This window comes from Scyliorhinus torazame, chromosome 4, assembly GCF_047496885.1.
Source record: "Scyliorhinus torazame isolate Kashiwa2021f chromosome 4, sScyTor2.1, whole genome shotgun sequence".
In the NCBI taxonomy this organism is placed as follows: domain Eukaryota; kingdom Metazoa; phylum Chordata; class Chondrichthyes; order Carcharhiniformes; family Scyliorhinidae; genus Scyliorhinus; species Scyliorhinus torazame.
The window spans coordinates 356,252,026-356,275,525 of NC_092710.1; the positions used below are offsets into that span (position 1 = coordinate 356,252,026).

The 23,500-nt window shown below is 56.4% G+C and overlaps 2 protein-coding genes across 2 annotated transcripts in view; one reads left to right on the forward strand and one right to left on the reverse strand.

Moving 5' to 3' along the window:
- rnf8 (ring finger protein 8, E3 ubiquitin protein ligase) overlaps window positions 1-23,500 on the forward strand; it is a 149,896-nt gene that overhangs the window by 106,512 nt on the left and 19,884 nt on the right. Inside the window, exons 6-7 of the mRNA XM_072500599.1 lie at window positions 1,703-1,792; window positions 3,103-3,195. Of these exons, the coding sequence (XP_072356700.1) occupies window positions 1,703-1,792; window positions 3,103-3,195 (183 nt within the window). The remainder of the gene's footprint in view (window positions 1-1,702; window positions 1,793-3,102; window positions 3,196-23,500) is intronic.
- On the reverse strand, window positions 3,255-20,019 carry LOC140411265 (uncharacterized; the record flags this gene model as incomplete). The annotated part of the gene is given in 4 exon segments (XM_072500388.1): window positions 3,255-3,355; window positions 18,761-19,275; window positions 19,659-19,813; window positions 19,816-20,019. Coding segments are annotated over 4 exon segments (975 nt in total), but the record flags the coding sequence as incomplete, so codon positions are not given.

Sequence of the window (23,500 nt, forward strand, 5' to 3'; positions counted from 1 at the left end):
GATGCAACCCGTCCATCTTATACAGGTCACACCTGCCCCGGAAGAGCTCCCAGTGGTCCAGATAACAGAAACCCTCCCTCCTACACCAGCTGTTTAGCCACGTGTTTGTCTGCTCTATCTTCCTATTTCTAGCCTCACTGGCACGTGGCACAGGGAGTAATCCCGAGATTACAACCCTCGAGGTCCTGTCTTTTAACTTTCTGCCTAGCTCCCTGAACTCCTGCTGCAGGACCTCATGCCCCTTCCTGCCTATGTCGTTAGTACCAATATGTACAACGACCTCTGCCTGTTTGCCCTCCCCCTTCAGGATTCCCTCTACCCGTTCGGAGACATCCTGGACCCTGGCACCAGGGAGGCAACATACCATCCTGGAGTCTCTTTCACGTCCACAGAAGCGCCTATCTGTGCCCCTGACTATAGAGTCCCCTATAACTATTACTCTTCTGCGCTTTGACCCTCCCTTCTGAACATCAGAGCCAGCCGTGGTGCCACTGCTCTGGCTGCTGCTGTTTTCCCCTGATAGGCTATTCCCCCCCCCCCCGACAGTATCCAAAGGGGTATATCTGTTCGAGAGGGGGACAACCACAGGGGATTCCTGCACTGACTGCCTGCCCTTTCTGGTGGTCACCCATTTCTCTGCCTGCACCTTGGGTGTGACCACATTTACATAACTGCGATCTATGACGCTTTCCGCCACCTGCATGCTCCTAAGTGCATCCAATTGCTGCTCCAACCGAACCATGCGGTCTGTGAGGAGCTGCAGTTGGGTGCACTTTCTGCAGATGAAGCCATCCGGGACGCTGGAAGCCTCCCGGACCTGCCACATCTCACAGTCAGAGCACAGCACCCCTCTAACTGACATTGCGTCAATTAATTAAAATTAGTCTTTTTTTTTTAAATACTTTTTTTTTTAAAAAATTACAAAGTTACTGTCAACTATCTGTTTCCTAGCACTAGATTTCTAATAGAAATGCGATAGCTAACTATAATATTCTCCGATCTCTGGCTTAGATATCCTCTAAATTATAATTAAGTTATTATATGTTTAATTAGTTCCCAAATACTCAAAAAATTTAGGTTAGAATCCCAACCAGCCACTCAGGTCACAGCTTTTCTGTGATGTCACTTCAGTTTCCCCCCGACACACACAATTTGAAAAAAGGTATAAAAGTAAAAATCACTTGCTTACCTTCTGAGATGTTCTCAGGTTCTCTCGCTGACAGAGACTGCTCCTCCACCTCCAATCCTTGACCTGCACAATGCTAATAATATAATAATATAATATGGCACTTACCTTACACCAATGGGTCTTATTATTAGGTTAGAGGAGGAGGGTGGGTGGGAGACACTACACGTGTAGTGTCTCGGGTTTCCTCTCCACCAGAATTTATTGGTTGGGGGGGGGGGGAAACTTGCCAGATGTCGAACTTCCGGTTCCCTCCGAAATCCAATGGCTCTCACTGTTCCTCTCTCCCTCTGCCTCCCTCACTATCCCTCTCCCTCTCCCTCTCTCTCTCTCGGTCTCTCTCACTCTCTCCCTCTCCCTCTCCCTCACTCTCACTCTTTCCCTCTCCCTCACTCTCACTCTTTCCCTCTCCCTCTCTCTCCCTCTGCCTCTCTCACTCTCTCCCTCTCCCTCTCTCTCTCTGACTGTGTGTCTCTGCTTGGTCTCCCTCTCATTCGATGTTATTCTTCGTTATAGCTCCAGAAGCTGAAAGCTGCCCTGAGACGACAAAGGAAGGAGGTGGCGGACATGATTCGAACCAAAGACAGAGAACTGGAGGAGAGCAAGGTGAGCGGCGGGGGGGGAGCGGCTCGGTTTGGGGGGGTGGGGGGAGCGGCTCGGTTTAGGGGGGGGGCGGCTCGGTTTGGGGGGGGGAGCGGCTCGGTTGGGGGGAGGAGCGGCTCGGATTGGGGGGGGGTGGTTCGGTGGGGGGGGGGAGCGGCAGTTGGACATGTGGACTGGTCAGTCACTGACAGACGTGTGGATTGGTCAGTGACTGACAGACGTGTGGATTGGTCAGTGACTGACAGACGTGTGGATTGGTCACTCACTGACAGACGTGTGGATTGGTCAGTGACTGACAGACGTGTGGATTGGTCACTCACTGACAGACGTGTGGATTGGTCACTCACTGACAGACGTGTGGATTGGTCAGTGACTGACAGACGTGTGGATTGGTCACTCACTGACAGACGTGTGGATTGGTCAGTGACTGACAGACGTGTGGATTGGTCAGTGACTGACAGACGTGTGGATTGGTCACTCACTGACAGACGTGTGGATTGGTCACTCACTGACAGACGTGTGGATTGGTCACTCACTGACAGACGTGTGGATTGGTCAGTGACTGCCAGACGTGTGGATTGGTCAGTGACTGACAGACGTGTGGATTGGTCACTCACTGACAGACGTGTGGATTGGTCAGTGACTGACAGACGTGTGGATTGGTCAGTGACTGACAGACGTGTGGATTGGTCAGTGACTGACAGACGTGTGGATTGGTCACTCACTGACAGACGTGTGGATTGGTCAGTGACTGACAGACGTGTGGATTGGTCACTCACTGACAGACGTGTGGATTGGTCAGTGACTGACAGACGTGTGGATTGGTCAGTGACTGACAGACGTGTGGATTGGTCACTCACTGACAGACGTGTGGATTGGTCAGTCACTGACAGACGTGTGGATTGGTCAGTGACTGACAGACGTGTGGATTGGTCAGTGACTGACAGACGTGTGGATTGGTCACTCACTGACAGACGTGTGGATTGGTCAGTGACTGACAGACGTGTGGATTGGTCAGTGACTGACAGACGTGTGGATTGGTCAGTCACTGACAGACGTGTGGATTGGTCAGTCACTGACAGACGTGTGGATTGGTCAGTGACTGACAGACGTGTGGATTGGTCAGTCACTGACAGACGTGTGGATTGGTCACTCACTGACAGACGTGTGGATTGGTCAGTCACTGACAGACGTGTGGATTGGTCACTCACTGACAGACGTGTGGATTGGTCAGTCACTGACAGACGTGTGGATTGGCCGGTAACCGGCTGTTAATGACTTTGCTGAAATGTTCTCACCCTCTCTCTGAACAGATCACCGTGCAGAAAGCTGAAACAGCCACACAGTTTGCTGATGTGCTGGAGAATGAACTGCAATGTATCATCTGCTCGGAGTACTTTGTTGAGGTAGAGTGCAGCCTACACCTTCTGAATTACCGTTCCACTGACCCCCTCGCATTCTATATTCACTTCCGCTTCACATAAAACGCTTCTCTTGTGTGGTTTGATGTGACTTGCTGTTCCTCACCTTTTATCTTTCTCTTTATTCCTTTGGTCCGCTTGTATTCTTTTTAAAATAAAAATTCTCAATTCTTGGACTTCGCACCAATATTTACCACATGTCTGTTTTTCTCTGAGTTTAATTAACCATGGTTGATTTATCCTCTTCCTAGTATCCTAAATTGCCTTTGGTGTCCAAAAAAGTTTTGTTGGGACGGAGACGTGGGCTTGAGCAGGGTGTCCTTTCCAAGAGCCGGTGCAGACTCGATGGGCCGAATGGCCTCCTTCTGCACTGTAAATTCTATGATTCTATGAAGTAAACACAGACTTTGGTTCTGCCTTCACAATGAGGACACAAATCAGATACCAGATATGTCGGGGAACGCAGGGTTTGGAGAGAGGGAGGAACTGGTCAATATTGGTGGAGACATGGTGTTGGGGAAAGTGATGGGATTGAAGGCCGAGATATCCCCAGGGCCTGAGAATCTACCTCCCAGAGTGCTGAAGAAAGTGGCTTTAGAAATAGTGGATGCATTGATGGTCACCTTCCAGAATTCTGTCGATTGCGTACAGATTGGAGGGTGACTAATGTCACTCCAATCTTTAAAAAGGGTGCTCTGGCAGCACAGTGGTTAGCACTGCTGCCTCACGGCGCCGAGGACCCGGGTTCGATCCCGGCTCTGGGTCACTGTCCGTGTGGAGTTTGCACATTCTCCCCGTGTCTGCGTGGGTCTCACCCCCACAACCCAAAGCTGTGCAGGGGAGGTGGATTGGCCATGCTGAATTGCCCCTTAATTGGGAAAAATGAATTGGGTACTCTAAATTTATTTTTTTTAAAAAGGGAGGTGGAGAAAAAGCAGGGAATTATAGACCAGTCAGCCTGACGTCAGTAGTGGGGAAAATTCTAGAATCCATTACCAAAGATTTTATAGCGGAACATTTAGAAAGCAGTGGCAGGATCGGACAGAGTCAGCATGGATTTATGAAGGGAAAATCATGCTTGACAAATCTATTGGAATTGTTCGAGGATGTAACGAGTAGAGGTGACACGGGGGAGCCAGTGGAGGTGGTATATTTGGACTTTCAGGAGGTTTTTGACAAAGTCCCACATGAAAGACTGGCGTGTAAAATTAAAGCGCGTGGGATTGGGGGAAGTGTATTGAGGTGGATAGAAAACTGGTTGGCAGAGAGAAAACAAAGGGTAGGGATTAATGGGTCCTTTTCAAATTGGCAGGCAGTAACCAGTGGGGTACCACAGGGATCGGTGCTGGGACCCCAGCTATTCGCAATATATATTAATGATTTAGATGAGGGAACAAAATGTCATATTTCCAAAAATTTGAGGGTCAGTACTGAGGGTGTGCCGCACTGTCAGAGGGTCAGTACTGAGGGAGTGCTGCACTGTCAGAGGGTCAGTACTGAGGGAGTGCCGCACTGTCAGAGGGTCAGTGCTGAGGGAGTGCCGCACTGTCAGAGGGTCAGTGCTGAGGGAGTGCCGCACTGTCAGAGGGTCAGTACTGAGGGAGTGCAGCACTGTCAGAGGGTCAGTACTGAGGGAGTGCTGCACTGTCAGATGGTCAGTACTGAGGGAGTGCTGCACTGTCAGAGGGTCAGTACTGAGGGAGAGCTGCACTATCAGAGATTCAGTACTGAGGGAGTGCCGCACTGTCAGAGGGTCAGCACTGAGGGAGTGCCGCACTGTCAGAGGGTCAGTACTGAGGGAGCGCTGCTCTGTCAGGGTCAGTACTGAGGGAGTGCCACACTGTCAGAGGGTCAGTACTGAGGGAGTGCTGGACTATCAGAGGGTCAGTACTGAGGGAGTGCCGCACTGTCAGAGGGTCAGTACTGAGGGAGTGCTGCACTGTCAGAGGGTCAGTACTGAGGGAGTGCAGTACTGAGGGAGGGCTGCACTGTCCGAGAGCCAGTACTGAGGGAGTGCCGCACTGTCAGAGGATCAGTACTGAGGGTCAGTACTGAGGGAGTGCTGCACTGTCAGAGGGTCAGTACTGAGGGAGTGCTGCACTGTCAGAGGGTCAGTACTGAGGGAGTGCTGCACTATCAGAGGGTCAGTACTGAGGGAGTGCCGCACTGTCAGAGGGTCAGTACTAAGGGAGCGCTGCACTGTCAGAGGGTAAGTACTGAGGGAGTGCTGCTCTGTCAGGGTCAGTACTGAGGGAGTGCTGCACTGTCAGAGGGTCAGAACTGAGGGAGTGCCGCACTGTTAGAGGGTCAGTGCTGAGGGAGTGCCGCACTATCAGAGGGTCAGTACTGAGGGAGTGCTGCACTGTCAGGGTCAGTACTGAGGGAGTGCTGCACTGTCAGAGGGTCAGTACTGAGGGAGTGCTGCACTGTCAGAGGGTCAGTACTGAGGGAGAGCTGCACTGTCTAGGGTCAGTACTGAGGGAGTGCCGCATTGTCAGAGGGTCAGTACTGAGGGAGCGCCGCACTGTCAGAGGGTCAGTACTGAGGGGGTGCCGCACTGTCAGAGGGTCAGTACTGAGGGAGTGCCGCACTGTCAGAGGGTCAGTACTGAGGGAGTGCCGCACTGTCAGATGGTCAGTACTGAGGGAGTGCTGCACTGTCAGAGGGTCAGTACTGAGGGAGAGCTGCACTATCAGAGATTCAGTACTGAGGGAGTGCCGCACTGTCAGAGGGTCAGCACTGAGGGAGTGCTGCACTATCAGAGGGTCAGTACTGAGGGAGTGCCGCACTGTCAGAGGGTCAGTACTGAGGGAGCGCTGCACTGTCAGAGGGTAAGTACTGAGGGAGTGCTGCTCTGTCAGGGTCAGTACTGAGGGAGTGCCACACTGTCAGAGGGTCAGTACTGAGGGAGTGCTGCACTGTCAGAGGGTCAGTAATGAGGGAGTGCTGCACTGTCAGAGGGTCAGTACTGAGGGAGTGCTGCATTGTCAGAGGGTCAGTACTGAGGGAGTGCTGCACTATCAGAGGGTCAGTACTGAGGGAGTGCCGCACTGTCAGAGGGTCAGTACTGAGGGAGCGCTGCACTGTCAGAGGGTAAGTACTGAGGGAGTGCTGCTCTGTCAGGGTCAGTACTGAGGGAGTGCCACACTGTCAGAGGGTCAGTACTGAGGGAGTGCTGCACTGTCAGAGGGTCAGTAATGAGGGAGTGCTGCACTGTCAGAGGGTCAGAACTGAGGGAGTGCTGCACTATCAGAGATTCAGTACTGAGGGAGTGCTGCACTGTCAGAGGGTCAGTACTGAGGGAGTGCTGCACTGTCAGAGGGTCAGTACTGAGGGAGTGCTGCACTGTCAGAGGGTCAGTACTGAGGGAGCGCTGCACTGTCAGAGGGTCAGTACTGAGGGAGTGCTGCACTGCCAGGGTCAGTACTGAGAGAGTGCCGTACTGTCAGAGGGTCAGTACTGAGGGAGTGCTGCACTGTCAGAGGGTCAGTACTGAGGGAGTGCTGCACTGTCAGAAGGTCAGTACTGAGGGAGTGCTGCACTGTCAGAGGGTCAGTACTGAGGGAGTGCCGCACTGTCAGAGGGTCAATAGTGAGGGAGCGCTGCACTGTCAGAGGGTCAGTACTGAGGGAGTGCTGCACTGTCAGAGGGTCAGTACTGAGGGAGAGCTGCGCTGGGCATTGAGGGAAAGTGGGATTCGGCTATTGAGTTCAAAGATCAGCCATGATCAATGGACCAATGGCCTCCTCTGATTTTCTGTTTCTATGACTGTCTCCGTCTCTCTCTCTGACACCCCCTGAATCTCTCTCTCCGGCTGTCTCTCTCTCTCTCTCTCTCTGACACACCCTGAATCTCTCTCTCTAGCCGTCCCTCTCTCTGACGCACCCAGAATCTCTCTCGGGCCGTCTCTCTCTCTGACTCACCCTGAATCTCTCTCTCGGGCTGTCTCTCTCTCTGACACACCCTGAATCTCTCTCTCTAGCCGTCCCTCTCTCTGACGCACCCAGAATCTCTCTCGGGCCGTCTCTCTCTCTGACTCACCCTGAATCTCTCTCTCGGGCTGTCTCTCTCTCTCTCTCTCTCTCTGACACACCCTGAATCTCTCTCTCGGGCCGTCTCTCTCTCTCTCTCTCTGACACCCTGAATCTCTCTCTCTCGAGCTGTCTCTCTCTCTCTCTGACACCCCCTGAATCTCTCTCTCGGGCTGTCTCTCTCTCTCTGACACACCCTGAATCTCTCTCGGGCTGTCTCTCTCTCTCTCTGACTAACCCTGAATCTCTCTCTCGGGCTCTCTCTCTCTCTCTGACACACCCTGAATCTCTCTCTCGGGCTGTCTCTCTCTCTCTGACACACCCTGAATCTCTCTCTCGGACTGTCTCTCTCTCTCTCTCTGACTCACCCTGAATCTCTCTCTCGGGCCGTCCCAGTCTCTGACTCACCCTGAATCTCTCTCTCGGGCTGCCTCTCTCTCTGACACACCCTGAATCTCTCTCGGGCTGCCTCTCTCTCTGACACACCCTGAATCTCTCTCTCGGGCTGTCTCTCTCTCTGACTCCCCCTGAATCTCTCTCTCGGGCTGTCTCTCTCTCTCTGACACACCCTGAATCTCTCTCTCGGACTGTCTCTCTCTCTCTCTCTGACTCACCCTGAATCTCTCTCTCGGGCTGTCTCTCTCTCTCTGACACACCCTGAATCTCTCTCTCGGACTGTCTCTCTCTCTCTCTGACTCACCCTGAATCTCTCCCTCGGGCCGTCCCAGTCTCTGACTCACCCTGAATCTCTCTCTCGGACTGTCTCTCTCTCTCTCTGACTCCCCCTGAATCTCTCTCTCGGGCTGTCTCTCTCTCTCTGACACACCCTGAATCTCTCTCTCTGACTGTCTCTCTCTCTCTCTGACTCACCCTGAATCTCTCTCTCGGGCCGTCCCAGTCTCTGACTCACCCTGAATCTCTCTCTCGGGCTGCCTCTCTCTCTGACACACCCTGAATCTCTCTCTCGGGCTGTCTCTCTCTCTGACGCACCCTGAATCTCTCTCGGGCTGCCTCTCTCTCTCTGACACACCCTGAATCTCTCTCTCGGGCTGTGTCTCTCTCTGACACACCCTGAATCTCTCTCTCGGGCTGTGTCTCTCTCTGACGCACCCTGAATCTCTCTCGGGCTGCCTCTCTCTCTCTCTCTGACACACCCTGAATCTCTCTCGGGCTGCCTCTCTCTCTCTGACACACCCTGAATCTCTCTCGGGCTGCCTCTCTCTCTCTCTCTGACACACCCTGAATCTCTCTCTCCGGCTGTCTCTCTCTCTCTGACACACCCTGAATCTCTCTCTCCGGCTGTGTCTCTCTCTGACACACCCTGAATCTCTCTCTCGGGCTGTCTCTCTCTCTCTGACACACCCTGAATCTCTCTCGGGCTGTCTCTCTCTCTCTCTCTGACACACCCTGAATCTCTCTCTCGGGCTGTCTCTCTCTCTCTGACACACCCTGAATCTCTCTCGGGCTGTCTCTCTCTCTCTCTCTCTGACTCACCCTGAATCTCTCTCTCGGGCCGTCCCAGTCTCTGACTCACCCTGAATCTCTCTCACGGGCTGCCTCTCTCTCTGACTCACCCTGAATCTCTCTCTCGGGCTGCCTCTCTCTCTCTCTCTCTGACACACCCTGAATCTCTCTCTCCGGCTGTCTCTCTCTCTCTGACACACCCTGAATCTCTCTCGGGCTGTCTCTCTCTCTCTCTGACTCACCCTGAATCTCTCTCTCGGGCTGCCTCTCTCTCTCTCTCTCTGACACACCCTGAATCTCTCTCTCCGGCTGTCTCTCTCTCTCTGACACACCCTGAATCTCTCTCTCGGGCTGTCTCTCTCTCTCTCTGACTCACCCTGAATCTCTCTCTCGGGCTGTCTCTCTCTCTCTCTCTCTGACACACCCTGAATCTCTCTCTCCGGCTGTCTCTCTCTCTCTGACACACCCTGAATCTCTCTCGGGCTGCCTCTCTCTCTCTAACACACCCTGAATCTCTCTCGGGCTGTCTCTCTCTCTCTCTCTCTGACTCACCCTGAATCTCTCTCTCGGGCTGCCTCTCTCTCTCTCTCTCTCTCTATCTCTCTCTCAGACTGGGTGTTATTCTCCGACGCCGATCAGCCGGAGAATCCCCGTTGGCACAGAAAGCGGGGGCTGCGTCCTCTCCAACCGAGTATGGTGCGGGACACGTCCAGCGCCGCCACAGTGGGGTGGGAGCCGTTCAGCGGGCAGTGGGGACATTGGCGGGGACTGTGGGCACTGCTGGGTTGCGGTCGGGGTCTACAGGGGGGCACTACCTGGCAGGCCGGAGTCACGTTTTACAGTGCGGCCGCTGCAGGACACCAGCCTGCTCACGCACGGCCCCGTACCCGGCAATTCTCCGGCCGTATCCGCAGCTAGATCTCGAGCTGCGAGGGTGCGAGCCTCCCACCAGGCGCAGCATCACTCAGGCTTCTGCCCAGTTTTACGGGTGTAAAATGCCAGTTCCCACGCCGGCAGCAGCACTTTCTCTCCCAGTCCCGGTATCTCTCTCTGTCCCTCTCTCCGTCCCTCTCTCTGTCCCACTCTCTCTCTGTCTCTCTCTCTCCGTCCCTCCATGTCTGTCCCTCTCTCTATCCCTCTCTCTCTGTCCCTCTCTCTGTCTGTCCCTCTCTCTGTCTGTCCCTCTCTCTCTGTCCCTCTCTCTCTGTCCCTCTCTCTCTGTCCCTCTCTCTGTCTGTCCCTCTCTCTGTCTGTCCCTCTCTCTGTCTGTCCCTCTCTCTGTCTGTCCCTCTCTCTGTCTGTCCCTCTCTCTGTCTGTCCCTCTCTCTGTCTGTCCCTCTCTCTGTCTGTCCCTCTCTCTGTCCCTCCCTCTCTCTGACCCTCTCTCTGTCCCTCTATCTCTGTCCCTCTATCTCTGTCCCTCTCTCTCTGTCCCTCTCTCTCTGTCCCCCTCTCTCTCTCTGTCCCTCTCTCTCTCTGTCCCTCTCTCTCTCATTCCCTCTCTCTCTCTGTCCCTCTCCCTCTCTGTCCCTCTCTCTGTCCCTCTCTCTGTCCCTCTCTCTGTCCCTCTCTCTGTCCCTCTCTCTCTGTCCCTCTCTCTCTGTCCCCCTCTCTGTCCCCCTCTCTGTCCCCCTCTCTGTCCCCCTCTCTGTCCCCCTCTCTGTCCCCCGCTCTGTCCCCCTCTCTGTCTGTCCCTCTCTCTGTCTGTCCCTCTCTCTCTCTGGCCCTCTCACTGTCTGGCCCTCTCTATCTGTCCCTCTCTGTCCCTCTCTGTCCCTCTCTCTGTCCCTCTCTCTGTCCCTCTCTCTGTCCCTCTCTCTGTCCCTCTCTCTGTCCCTCTCCCTGTCCCTCTCTCTGTCCCTCTCTCTGTCCCTCTCTCTGTCCCCCTCTCTGTCCCACTCTCTGTCCCTGTCTCTCTCTCCGTCCCTCCATGTCTGTCCCTCTCTCACTCTCTGTCCCTCTCTCTCTCTGTCCCTCTCTCTCTCTGTCCCTCTCTCTCTCTGTCCCTCTCTCTCTCTGTCCCTCTCTCTCTCTGTCCCTCTCTCTCTCTGTCCCTCTCTCTCTCTGTCCCTCTCTCTCTCTCTCTCTGTCCCCCGCTCTGTCTGTCCCTCTCTCTCTCTCTCTCTGTCCCCCGCTCTGTCTGTCCCTCTCTCTCTCTCTCTCTCTCTGTCCCCCGCTCTGTCTGTCCCCCGCTCTGTCTGTCCCCCGCTCTGTCTGTCCCCCGCTCTGTCTGTCCCCCGCTCTGTCTGTCCCCCGCTCTGTCTGTCCCCCGCTCTGCCTGTCCCCCGCTCTGCCTGTCCCCCGCTCTGCCTGTCCCCCGCTCTGCCTGTCCCCCGCTCTGCCTGTCCCCCGCTCTGCCTGTCCCCCGCTCTGCCTGTCCCCCGCTCTGCCTGTCCCCCGCTCTGCGCGTCCCCCGCTCTGCGCGTCCCCCGCTCTGCGCGTCCCCCGCTCTGCGCGTCCCCCGCTCTGCGCGTCCCCCGCTCTGCGCGTCCCCCGCTCTGCGCGTCCCCCGCTCTGCGCGTCCCCCGCTCTGCGCGTCCCCCGCTCTGCGCGTCCCCCGCTCTGCGCGTCCCCCGCTCTGCGCGTCCCCCGCTCTGCGCGTCCCCCGCTCTGCGCGTCCCCCGCTCTGCGCGTCCCCCCGCTCTGCGCGTCCCCCCGCTCTGCGCGTCCCCCGCTCTGCGCGTCCCCCGCTCTGCGCGTCCCCCGCTCTGCGCGTCCCCCGCTCTGCGCGTCCCCCGCTCTGCGCGTCCCCCGCTCTGCGCGTCCCCCGCTCTGCGCGTCCCCCGCTCTGCGCGTCCCCCGCTCTGCGCGTCCCCCGCTCTGCGCGTCCCCCGCTCTGCGCGTCCCCCTCTCTGCGCGTCCCCCTCTCTGCGCGTCCCCCTCTCTGCGCGTCCCCCTCTCTGCGCGTCCCCCTCTCTGCGCGTCCCCCTCTCTGCGCGTCCCCCTCTCTGCGCGTCCCCCTCTCTGCGCGTCCCTTTCTCTGTCCCTTTCTCTGTCCCTCTCTCTGTTCCTCTCCTTCTGTCTCTCCTTCTGTCTCTCCTTCTGTCTCTCCTTCTGTCCCTCCTTCTGTCCCTCCTTCTGTCTCTCCTTCTGTCTATCCCTCTCTCTGTCCCTCTCTCTGTCCCTCTCCCTCTCTCTGTCCCTCTCCCTGTCCCTCTCCCTCTCTCTGTCCCTCTCCCTGTCCCTCTCCCTCTCTCTGTCCCTCTCTCTCTGTCCCTCGATCTGTCTATCCCTCTCTCTGTCCCTCTCTCTCTGTCCCTCTCTCTCTCTCTGTCCCTCTCTCTCTCACTCTCTGTCCCCCCCCTCTCTCTCTGTCCCTCTCTCTGTCCCTCTCTCTGTCCCTCTCTCTGTCCCTCTCTCTGTCCCTCTCTCTGTCCCTCTCTCTGTCCCTCTCTCTCTGTCCCTCTCTCTCTGTCCCTCTCTCTCTGTCCTTCTCTCTCTGTCCCTCTCTCTCTGTCCCTCTCTCTCTGTCCCTCTCTCTCTGTCACTCTCTCTGTCCCTCTCTCTCTGTCCCTCTCTCTGTCCCTCTCTCTGTCCCTCTCTCTGTCCCTCTCTCTCTGTCCCTCTCTCTCTGTCACTCTCTCTGTCACTCTCTCTGTCACTCTCTCTGTCCCTCTCTCTGTCCCTCTCTCTCTCTCTCTCTGTCCCTCTATCTGTCCCTCTATCTGGCCCTCTCTGTCTGTCTCTCTCTCTCTGTCTCTCTCTCTCTGTCCCCCTCTCTGTCCCCCTCTCTGTCCCCCTCTCTGTCCCCCTCTCTGTCCCCCTCTCTGTCCCCCTCTCTGTCCCCCTCTCTGTCCCCCTCGCTGTCCCCCTCGCTGTCCCCCTAGCTGTCCCCCTCGCTGTCCCCCTCGCTGTCCCCCTCGCTGTCCCCCTCGCTGTCCCCCTCGCTGTCCCCCTCGCTGTCCCCCTCGCTGTCCCCCTCGCTGTCCCCCTCTCTGTCCCTCCTTCTGTCCCCCTCTCTGTCCCCCTCTCTGTCCCCCTCTCAACAAAACAAACAAAGAACAAAGAAATGTACAGCACAGGAACAGGCCCTTCGGCCCTCCAAGCCCGTGCCGACCATACTGCCCGACTAAACTACAATCTTCTACACTTCCTGGGTCCGTATCCTTCTATTCCCATCCTATTCATATATTTGTCAAGATGCCCCTTAAATGTCCCTATCGTCCCTGCCTCCACTACCTCCTCCGGTAGTGAGTTCCAGGCACCCACTACCCTCTGCGTAAAAAACTTGCCTCGTACATCTACTCTAAACTTTGCCCCTCTCACCTTAAACCTATGCCCCCTAGTAATTGACCCCTCTACCCTGGGGAAAAGCCTCTGACTATCCACTCTGTCTATGCCCCTCATAATTTTGTATACCTCTATCAGGTCGCCCCTCAACCTCCTTCGTTCCAGTGAGAACAAACCGAGTTTATTCAATCGCTCCTCATAGCTTATGCCCTCCATACCAGGCAACATTCTGGTAAATCTCTTCTGCACCCTCTCTAAAGCCTCCACATCCTTCTGGTAGTGTGGCGACCAGAATTGAACACTATACTCCAAGTGTGGCCTAACTAAGGTTCTATACAGCTGCAACATGACTTGCCAATTCTTATACTCAATGCCCCGGCCAATGAAGGCAAGCATGCCGTATGCCTTCTTGACTACCTTCTCCACCTGTGTAGCCCCTTTCAGTGATCTGTGGACCTGTACTCCTAGATCTCTTTGACTTTCAATACTCTTGAGGGTTCTACCATTCACTGTATATTCCCTACCTGCATTAGCCCTTCCAAAATGCATTACCTCACATTTGTCCAGGTTAAACTCCATCTGCCATCTCTCCGCCCAAGTCTCCAGACAATCTAAATCCTGCTGTATCCTCAGACAGTCCTCATCGCTATCCGCAATTCCACCAACCTTTGTGTCGTCTGCAAACTTACTAATCAGACCAGTTACATTTTCCTCCAAATCATTTATATATACTACAAAGAGCAAAGGTCCCAGCACTGATCCCTGTGGAACACCACTGGTCACAGCCCTCCAATTAGAAAAGCATCCCTCCATTGCTACCCTCTGCCTTCTATGGCCTAGCCAGTTCTGTATCCACCTTGCCAGTTCACCCCTGATCCCGTGTGACTTCACCTTTTGTACTAGTCTACCATGAGGGACCTTGTCAAAGGCCTTACTGAAGTCCATATAGACAACATCTACTGCCCTACCTGCATCAATCATCTTAGTGACCTCCTCGAAAAACTCGATCAAGTTAGTGAGACACGACCTCCCCTTCACAAAACCGTGCTGCCTCTCACTAATACGTCCATTTGCTTCCAAATGGGAGTAGATCCTGTCTCGAAGAATTCTCTCCAGTAATTTCCCTACCACTGAAGTAAGGCTCACCGGCCTGTAGTTCCCGGGATTATCCCTGCCACCCTTCTTAAACAGAGGAACAACATTGGCTATTCTCCAGTCCTCCGGGACATCCCCTGAAGACAGCGAGGATCCAAAGATTTCTGTCAAGGCCTCAGCAATTTCCTCTCCAGCCTCCTTCAGTATTCTGGGGTAGATCCCATCCGGCCCTGGGGACTTATCTACCTTAATATTTTTTAAGACACCCAACACCTCGTCTTTTTGGATCACAATGTGACCCAGGCTATCTACACCCCCTTCTCCAGACTCAACATCTACCAATTCCTTCTCTTTGGTGAATACTGATGCAAAGTATTCATTTAGTACCTCGCCCATTTCCTCTGGCTCCACACATAGATTCCCTTGCCTATCCTTCAGTGGGCCAACCCTTTCCCTGGCTACCCTCTTGCTTTTTATGTAAGTGTAAAAAGCCTTGGGATTTTCCTTAACCCTATTTGCCAATGACTTTTCATGACCCCTTCTAGCCCTCCTGACTCCCTGCTTAAGTTCCTTCCTACTTTCCTTATATGCCACACAGGCTTCGTCTGTTCCCAGCCTTTTAGCCCTGACAAATGCCTCCTTTTTCTTTTTGACGAGGCCTACAATATCATTCGTCATCCAAGGTTCCCGAAAATTGCCGTATTTGTCTTTCTTCCTCACAGGAACATGCCTGTCCTGTATTCCTATCAACTGACACTTGAAAGCCTCCCACATGTCAGATGTTGATTTGCCCTCAAGCATCCGCCCCCAATCTATGCTCTTCAGTTCCCGCCTAATATTGTTATAATTAGCCTTCCCCCAATTTAGCACATTCATCCTCGGACCACTCTTATCCTTGTCCACCAGTACTTTAAAACTTACTGAATTGTGGTCACTGTTACCGAAATGCTCCCCTACTGAAACATCTACCACCTGGCCGGGCTCATTCCCCAATACCAGGTCCAGTACCGCCTCTTCCCTAGTTGGACTGTTTACATATTGTTTTAAGAAGCCCTCCTGGATGCTCCTTACAAACTCTGCCCCGTCTAAGCCCCTGGCACTAAGTGAGTCCCAGTCAATATTGGGGAAGTTGAAGTCTCCCATCACCACAACCCTGTTGTTTTTACTCTTTTCCAAAATCTGTCTACCTATCTGCTCCTCTATCTCCCGCTGGCTGTTGGGAGGCCTGTAGTATACCCCCAACATTGTGACTGCACCCTCCTTATTCCTGATCTCTACCCATATAGCCGCACTGCCCTCTGAGGTGTCCTCTCGCTGTATAGCTGTGATACTCTCCTGAACAAGTAGCGCAACTCCGCCTCCCCTTTTACATCCCCCTCTATCCCGCCTGAAACATCTAAATCCTGGAACGTTTAGCTGCCAATCCTGCCCTTCCCTCAACCAGGTCTCTGTAATGGCAACAACATCATAGTTCCAAGTACTAATCCAAGCTCTAAGTTCATCTGCCTTACCCGTAATGCTCCTTGCATTAAAACATATGCACTTCAGGCCACCAGACCCGCTGTGTTCAGCAACTTCTCCCCGTCTGCTCTGCCTCAGAGCCACACTGTCCATATTCCCTAGTTCTCCCTCAACGCTCTCACCTTCTGACCTATTGCTCCCGTGCCCACCCCCCTGCCATACTAGTTTAAACCCTCCCGTGTGACACTAGCAAATCTCGCGGCCAGGATATTTATGCCTCTCCGGTTTAGATGCAACCCGTCCATCTTATACAGGTCACACCTGCCCCGGAAGAGCTCCCAGTGGTCCAGATAACCGAAACCCTCCCTCCTACACCAGCTGTTTAGCCACGTGTTTGTCTGCTCTATCTTCCTATTTCTAGCCTCACTGGCACGTGGCACAGGGAGTAATCCCGAGATTACAACCCTCGAGGTCCTGTCTTTTAACTTTCTGCCTAGCTCCCTGAACTCCTGCTGCAGGACCTCATGCCTCTTCCTGCCTATGTCGTTAGTACCAATATGTACAACGACCTCTACCTGTTTGCCCTCCCCCTTCAGGATTCCCTCTACCCGTTCGGAGACATCCTGGACCCTGGCACCAGGGAGGCAACATACCATCCTGGAGTCTCTTTCACGTCCACAGAAGCGCCTATCTGTTCCCCTGACTATAGAGTCCCCTATTACTATTACTCTTCTGCGCTTTGACCCTCCCTTCTGAACATCAGAGCCAGCCGTGGTGCCACTGCTCTGGCTGCTGCTGTTTTCCCCTGATAGGCTATCCCCCCCGACAGTATCCAAAGGGGTATATCTGTTCGAGAGGGGGACAACCACAGGGGATTCCTGCACTGACTGCCTGCCCTTTCTGGTGGTCACCCATTTCTCTGCCTGCACCTTGGGTGTGACCACACTTACATAACTGCGATCTATGACGCTTTCCGCCACCTGCATGCTCCTAAGTGCATCCAATTGCTGCTCCAACCGAACCATGCGGTCTGTGAGGAGCTGCAGTTGGGTGCACTTTCTGCAGATGAAGCCATCCAGGACGCTGGAAGCCTCCCGGACCTGCCACATCTCACAGTCAGAGCACAGAGGGCTCTCTGTCCCCCTCTCTGTCCCCCTCGCTGTCCCCCTCGCTGTCCCCCTCTCTGTCCCCCTCTCTGTCCCCCTCTCTGTCCCCCTCTCTGTCCCCCTCTCTGTCCCCCTCTCTGTCCCCCTCTCTGTCCCCCTCTCTGTCCCCCTCTCTGTCCCCCTCGCTGTCCCCCTCGCTGTCCCCCTCGCTGTCCCCCTCGCTGTCCCCCTCGCTGTCCCCCTCGCTGTCCCCCTCGCTGTCCCCCTCGCTGTCCCCCTCGCTGTCCCCCTCGCTGTCCCCCTCGCTGTCCCCCTCGCTGTCCCCCTCGCTGTTCCCCTCGCTGTCCCCCTCGCTGTCCCCCTCTCTGTCCCTCCTTCTGTCCCCCTCGCTGTCCCCCTCGCTGCCCCCCTCGCTGTCCCCCTCGCTGTCCCCCTCGCTGTCCCCCTCGCTGTCCCCCTCGCTGTCCCCCTCGCTGTCCCCCTCGCTGTCCCCCTCGCTGTCCCCCTCGCTGTCCCCCTCTCTGTCCCCCTCTCTGTCGCTCTGTCTGTCCCTCTCTCTGTCTGTCCCTCTCTCTGTGCGTCCCTCTCTCTGTGCGTCCCTCTCTCTGTCCCTCTCTCTGTCCCTCTCTCTGTCCCTCTCTCTGTTCCTCTCCTTCTGTCTCTCCTTCTGTCTTTCCTTCTGTCTCTCCTTCTGTCTTTCCTTCTGTCTCTCCTTCTGTCTCTCCTTCTGTCTCTCCTTCTGTCCCTCCTTCTGTCTCTCCTTCTGTCCCTCCTTCTGTCCCTCCTTCTGTCCCTCTCTCTGTCTATCCCTCTCTCTGTCCCTCTCTCTGTCCCTCTCCCTCTCTCTGTCCCTCTCCCTGTCCCTCTCCCTCTCTCTGTCCCTCTCTCTCTGTCCCTCGATCTGTCTATCCCTCTCTCTGTCCCTCTCTCTGTCCCACTCTCTCTCTCTGTCCCTCTCTCTCTCACTCTCTGTCCCCCCCCTCTCTCTCTGTCCCTCTCTCTCTGTCCCTCTCTCTCTGTCCCTCTCTCTCTGTCCCTCTCTCTGTCCCTCTCTCTGTCCCTCTCTCTGTCCCTCTCTCTGTCCCTCTCTCTGTCCCTCTCTCTCTGTCCCTCTCTCTCTGTCCCTCTCTCTCTGTCCCTCTCTCTGTCCCACTCTCTGTCCCACTCTCTGTCCCTCTCTCTGTCCCTCTCTCTGTCCCTCTCTCTGTCCCTCTCTCTCTGTCTCTCTCTCTGTCCCTCTCTCTGTCCCTCTCTCTGTCTCTCTCTGTCTCTCTCTCTCTGTCCCTCTATCTGTCCCTCTCTCTCTATCTGGCCCTCTATCTGGCCCTCTCTGTCTGTCTCTCTGTCTGTCTCTCTCTCTCTGTCCCCCTCTCTGTCCCCCTCTCTGTCCCCCTCTCTGTCCCCCTCTCTGTCCCCCTCTCTGTCCCCCCTCTCTGTCCCCCCTCTCTGTCCCCCCTCTCTGTCCCCCCTCGCTGTCCCCCTCGCTTGTCCCCCTCGCTTGTCCCCCTCGCTTGTCCCCCTCGCTTGTCCCCCTCGCTTGTCCCCCTCGCTGTCCCCCTCGCTGTCCCCCTCGCTGACCCCCTCGCTGACCCCCTCGCTGTCCCCCTCTCTGTCCCTCCTTCTGTCCCCCTCTCTGTCCCCCTCTCTGTCCCCCTCTCTGTCTCTCTCTCTGTCCCTCTCTCTCTCTCTCTGTCCCTCTCTCTGTCCCTCTCTCTGTCCCTCTCTCAGTCCCCCTCGCTGTCCCCCTCGCTGTCCCCCTCTCTCAGTCCCCCTCTCTGTCCCCCTCCCTGTCCCCCTCGCTGTCCCCCTCGCTGTCCCCCTCGCTGTCCCCCTCGCTGTCCCCCTCGCTGTCCCCCTCGCTGTCCCCCTCGCTGTCCCCCTCGCTGTCCCCCTCGCTGTCCCCTCGCTGTCCCCCTCGCTGTCCCCCTCGCTGTCCCCCTCGCTGTCCCCCTCGCTGTCCCCCTCGCTGTCCCTCTGTCTCCCTCGCTGTCCCCCTCGCTGTCCCCCTAGCTGTCCCCCTAGCTGTCCCCCTCGCTGTCCCCCTCTCTGTCCCCCTCTCTGTCCCTCTCTCTCTCTCTCTGTCCCCCTCTCTGTCCCCCTCGCTGTCCCCCTCGCTGTCCCCCTCGCTGTCCCCCTCGCTGTCCCCCTCGCTGTCCCCCTCGCTGTCCCCCTCGCTGTCCCCCTCGCTGTCCCCCTCGCTGTCCCCCTCGCTGTCCCACTCGCTGTCCCCCTCGCTGTCCCCCTCGCTGTCCCCCTCGCTGTCCCCCTCGCTGTCCCCCTCGCTGTCCCCCTCGCTGTCCCCCTCGCTGTCCCCCTCGCTGTCCCCCTCGCTGTCCCCCTCTCTGTCCCCCTCGCTGTCCCCCTCGCTGTCCCCCTCGCTGTCCCCCTCGCTGTCCCCCTCGCTGTCCCCCTCGCTGTCCCCCTCGCTGTCCCCCTCGCTGTCCCCCTCGCTGTCCCCCTCGCTGTCCCCCTCGCTGTCCCCCTCGCTGTCCCCCTCGCTGTCCCCCTCGCTGTCCCCCTCTCTGTCCCCCTCTCTGTCCCCCTCTCTGTCCCCCTCTCTGTCCCCCTCTCTGTCCCCCTCTCTGTCCCCCTCTCTGTCCCCCTCCCTGTCCCCCTCCCTGTCCCCCTCCCTGTCCCCCTCGCTGTCCCCCTCGCTGTCCCCCTCGCTGTCCCCCTCTCTGTCCCCCTCTCTGTCCCCCTCTCTGTCCCCCTCTCTGTCCCCCTCTCTGTCCCCCTCTCTGTCCCCCTCTCTGTCCCCCTCGCTGTCCCCCTCGCTGTCTCCCTCGCTGTCCCCCTCGCTGTCCCCCTCTCTCTGTCCCTCTCTCTGTCTATCCCTCTCTCTGTCTATCCCTCTCTCTGTCCTTCTCTCTGTCCTTCTCTCTGTCCCTCTCTCTGTCCCTCTCTCTGTCCCTCTCTCTGTCCCTCTCTCTGTCCCTCTCTCTGTCCCTCTCTCTGTCCCTCTCTCTGTCCCTCTCTCTCTGTCCCTCTCTCTGTCCCTCTCTCTGTCCCTCTCTCTGTCCCTCTCTCTGTCCCTCTCTCTGTCTATCCCTCTCTCTGTCCTTCTCTCTGTCCCTCTCCCTCTCTCTGTCCCTCTCCCTCTCTCTGTCCCTCTCCCTCTCTCTGTCCCTCTCCCTCTCTCTGTCCCTCTCCCTCTCTGTCTGTCCCCCTCTCTGTCCCCCTCTCTGTCCCCCTCTCTGTCCCCCTCTCTGTCCCCCTCTCTGTCCCCCTCTCTGTCTCTCTCTCTGTCCCTCTCTCTCTGTCCCTCTCTCTCTGTCCCTCTCTCTCTGTCCCTCTCTCTGTCCCTCTCTCTGTCCCTCTCTCTGTCCCTCTCTCAGTCCCTCTCTCTGTCCCTCTCCCTCTCTCTGTCCCTCTCCCTCTCTCTGTCCCTCTCCCTCTCTCTGTCCCTCTCCCTCTCTCTGTCCCTCTCCCTCTCTCTGTCCCTCTCCCTCTCTGTCCCCCTCTCTGTCCCCCTCTCTGTCCCCCTCTCTGTCCCCCTCTCTGTCCCCCTCTATGTCCCCCCTCTCTGTCCCCCTCTCTGTCCCCCTCTCTGTCCCCCTCTCTGTCCCCCTCTCTGTCCCCCTCTCTGTCCCCCTCTCTGTCCCCCTCTCTGTCCCCCTCTCTGTCCCCCTCTCTGTCCCCCTCTCTGTCCCCCTCTCTGTCCCCCTCTCTGTCCCCCTCTCTGTCCCCCTCGCTGTCCCCCTCGCTGTCCCCCTCTCTGTCCCCCTCTCTGTCCCCCTCTCTGTCCCCCTCTCTGTCCCCCTCTCTGTCCCCCTCTCTGTCCCCCTCGCTGTCCCCCTCGCTGTCCCCCTCTCTCTGTCCCTCTGTCCCCCTCTCTGTCCCCCTCTCTGTCCCCCTCTCTGTCCCCCTCTCTGTCCCCCTCTCTGTCCCCCTCTCTGTCCCCCTCTCTGTCCCCCTCGCTGTCCCCCTCGCTGTCCCCCTCGCTGTCCCCCTCGCTGTCCCCCTCGCTGTCCCCCTCGCTGTCCCCCTCGCTGTCCCCCTCGCTGTCCCCCTCGCTGTCCCCCTCGCTGTCCCCCTCTCTGTTCCTCTCTCTCTGTCCCTCCTTCAGTCCCCCTCTCTGTCCCTCTCTCTCTCTCTCTCTGTCCCTCTCTCTGTCCCCCTCTCTGTCCCTCTCTCTGTCCCACTCTCTGTCTATCCCTCTCTCTGTCTATCCCTCTCTCTGTCTATCCCTCTCTCTGTCCCTCTCTCTGTCCCACTCCCTCTCTCTATCCCTCTCCCTCTCTCTGTCCCTCTCCCTCTCTCTGTCCCTCTCCCTCTCTCTGTCCCTCTCCCTCTCTCTGTCCCTCTCTCTCTCTCTGTCCCTCTCTCTCTGTCTATCCCTATCTCTGTCCCTCTCTCTCTGTCCCTCTCTCTCTCTCTCTCTCTCTGTCCCTCTCTCTCTCTCTCTTTCTGTCCCCCTCTATCTCTGTCCCTCTATCTCTGTCCCTCTCTCTCTGTCCCTCTCTCTCTGTCCCTCTCTCTCTGTCTATCTCTGTCCCTCTCTCTGTCCCTCTCTCTCTGTCTATCTCTGTCCCTCTCTCTCTGTCCCTCTCTCTCTGTCCCTCTCTCTCTGTCCCTCTCTCTCTGTCTATCTCTGTCCCTCTCTCTGTCCCTCTCTCTCTGTCCCTCTCTCTCTGTCTATCTCTGTCCCTCTCTCTGTCCCTCTCTCTCTGCCTATCAGTAGCCCACCCTAGTTGAACTCAATCCAATCCCTGAAGCCCTGATATTTAAACCTATCCAATAAAATTGCGATCAATCCAAGATTGAGCCTCTTCCTGTCACCTGTTGTTTACCCACGGTTCTATGTCCATTTTAAGTTGTTTTCCCCATCCTACCATCCTGCCCTCCCATTGTTCATTCGGGACAGGGTGGTAGAACTGGCATTCTCTTCACTCCATGGATTGTTCCACAGGATATTGGGCCCACTGATAAAACTTGTTTACGTCCACTATGTAATCTGCTGACCGCACATCTCGTGTGTCTCAAAAACATGGGCAAGTTAGCTAGACTAAATCCCATCATAGATTTCATAGAATTTACAGTGCAGAAGGAGGCCATTCGGCCCATCGAGTCTGCACCGGCTCTTGCAAAGAGCACCCTACCCAAGGTCAACACCTCCACCCTATCCCCATAACCCAGTAACCCCACCCAACACTAAGGGCAATTTGGACACTAAGGGCAATTTATCATGGCCAATCCACCTAACCTGCACATCTTTGGACTGTGGGAGGAAACCGGAGCACCCGGAGGAAACCCACGCACACACGGGGAGGATGTGCAGACTCCGCACAGACAGTGACCCAAGCCGGAATCGAACCTGGGACCCAGGAGCTGTGAAGCAATTGTGCTATCCACAATGCTACCGTGCTGCCCATGCATTGTGGCCTCTGCTTGCAGCTAGAGTTTATCACTGCTATGTCCCAAAATACAGCTTTAATGGTTAATAATGATTACCCACTACACTTTCTATAATTAATGTCAATCCTTAATAAACTAACTTATGTAGAGCTACTCTAGTGGCATCCTAGCTATTAAATTTTAAAAGATCTCATCGCTGGACACCCCCTTCAATCCACCTGACCAAGGCCTACTCTCCCGCTCTGTCCCCCTAACCCCGGACATCATGGCCAATCCACCTAACCTGCACGTCTTTGGACTGTGGGAGGAGCACCCGGAGGAAACCCACGCAGACACGGGGAGAAGGGGCAGACACTGCACAGTCACCCGAGGCTGGAATTGAACCCGGGACCCTGGCACTGTGAGACAGAAGTGTTAACCCGGGCCCCTGGCACTGTGAGGCGGCAGTGTTAACCCGGGTCCCTGGCATTGTGAGACAGCAGTGTTAACCCGGGTCCCTGGCACTGTGAGACAGCAGTGTTAACCCGGGTCCCGGGCACTGTGAGAGAGCAGTGTTAACCCGGGTCCCTGGCATTGTGAGACAGCAGTGTTAACCCGTGTCCCTGGCACTGTGAGACAGCAGTGTTAACCCGGGTCCCGGGCACTGTGAGAGAGCAGTGTTAACCCGGGTCCCTGGCACTGTGAGACAGCAGTGTTAACCCTGGTCACTGGCACTGTGAGACAGCATGTGTTAACCCGGGTCCCTGGCACTGTGAGACAGCTGTGTTAACCCGGGTCCCTGGCACTGTGAGACAGCAGTGTTAACCCGGGTCCCTGGCCCTGTGAGACAGCAGTGTTAACCCGGTTCCCTGGCTCTGTGAGACAGCAGTGTTAACCCGGGTCCCTGGCACTGTGAGACAGCAGTGTTATCCCGGGTCCCTGGCTCTGTGAGACAGCAGTGTTAACCCGGGTCCCTGGCACTGTGAGACAGCAGTGTTAACCCGGGTCCCTGGCACTGTGAGACAGCAGTGTTAACCCGGGTCCCTGGCACTGTGAGACAGCAGTGTTAACCTGGGTCCCTGGCACTGTGAGACAGCAGTGTTAACCCAGGTCCCTGGCACTGTGAGACAGCAGTGTTAACCCAGGTCACTGGCTCTGTGAGACAGCAGTGTTAACCCAGGTCCCTGGCACTGTGAGACAGCAGTGTTAACCCGGGTCCCTGGCACTGTGAGACAGCAGTGTTAACCCAGGTCCCTGGCACTGTGAGGCAGCAGTGTTAACCCGGGTCCCTGGCACTGTGAGACAGCAGTGTTAACCCAGGTCCCTGGCACTGTGAGACAGCAGTGTTAACCCGGGTCCCTGGCACTGTGAGACAGCAGTGTTAACCCGGTCCCTGGCTCTGTGAGACAGCATGTGTTAACCCGGGTCCCTGGCACTGTGAGACAGCAGTGTTAACCCGGGTCCCTGGCACTGTGAGACAGCAGTGTTAACCCAGGTCCCTGGCACTGTGAGACAGCAGTGTTAACCCAGGTCACTGGCTCTGTGAGATGGCAGTGTTAACCCGGGTCC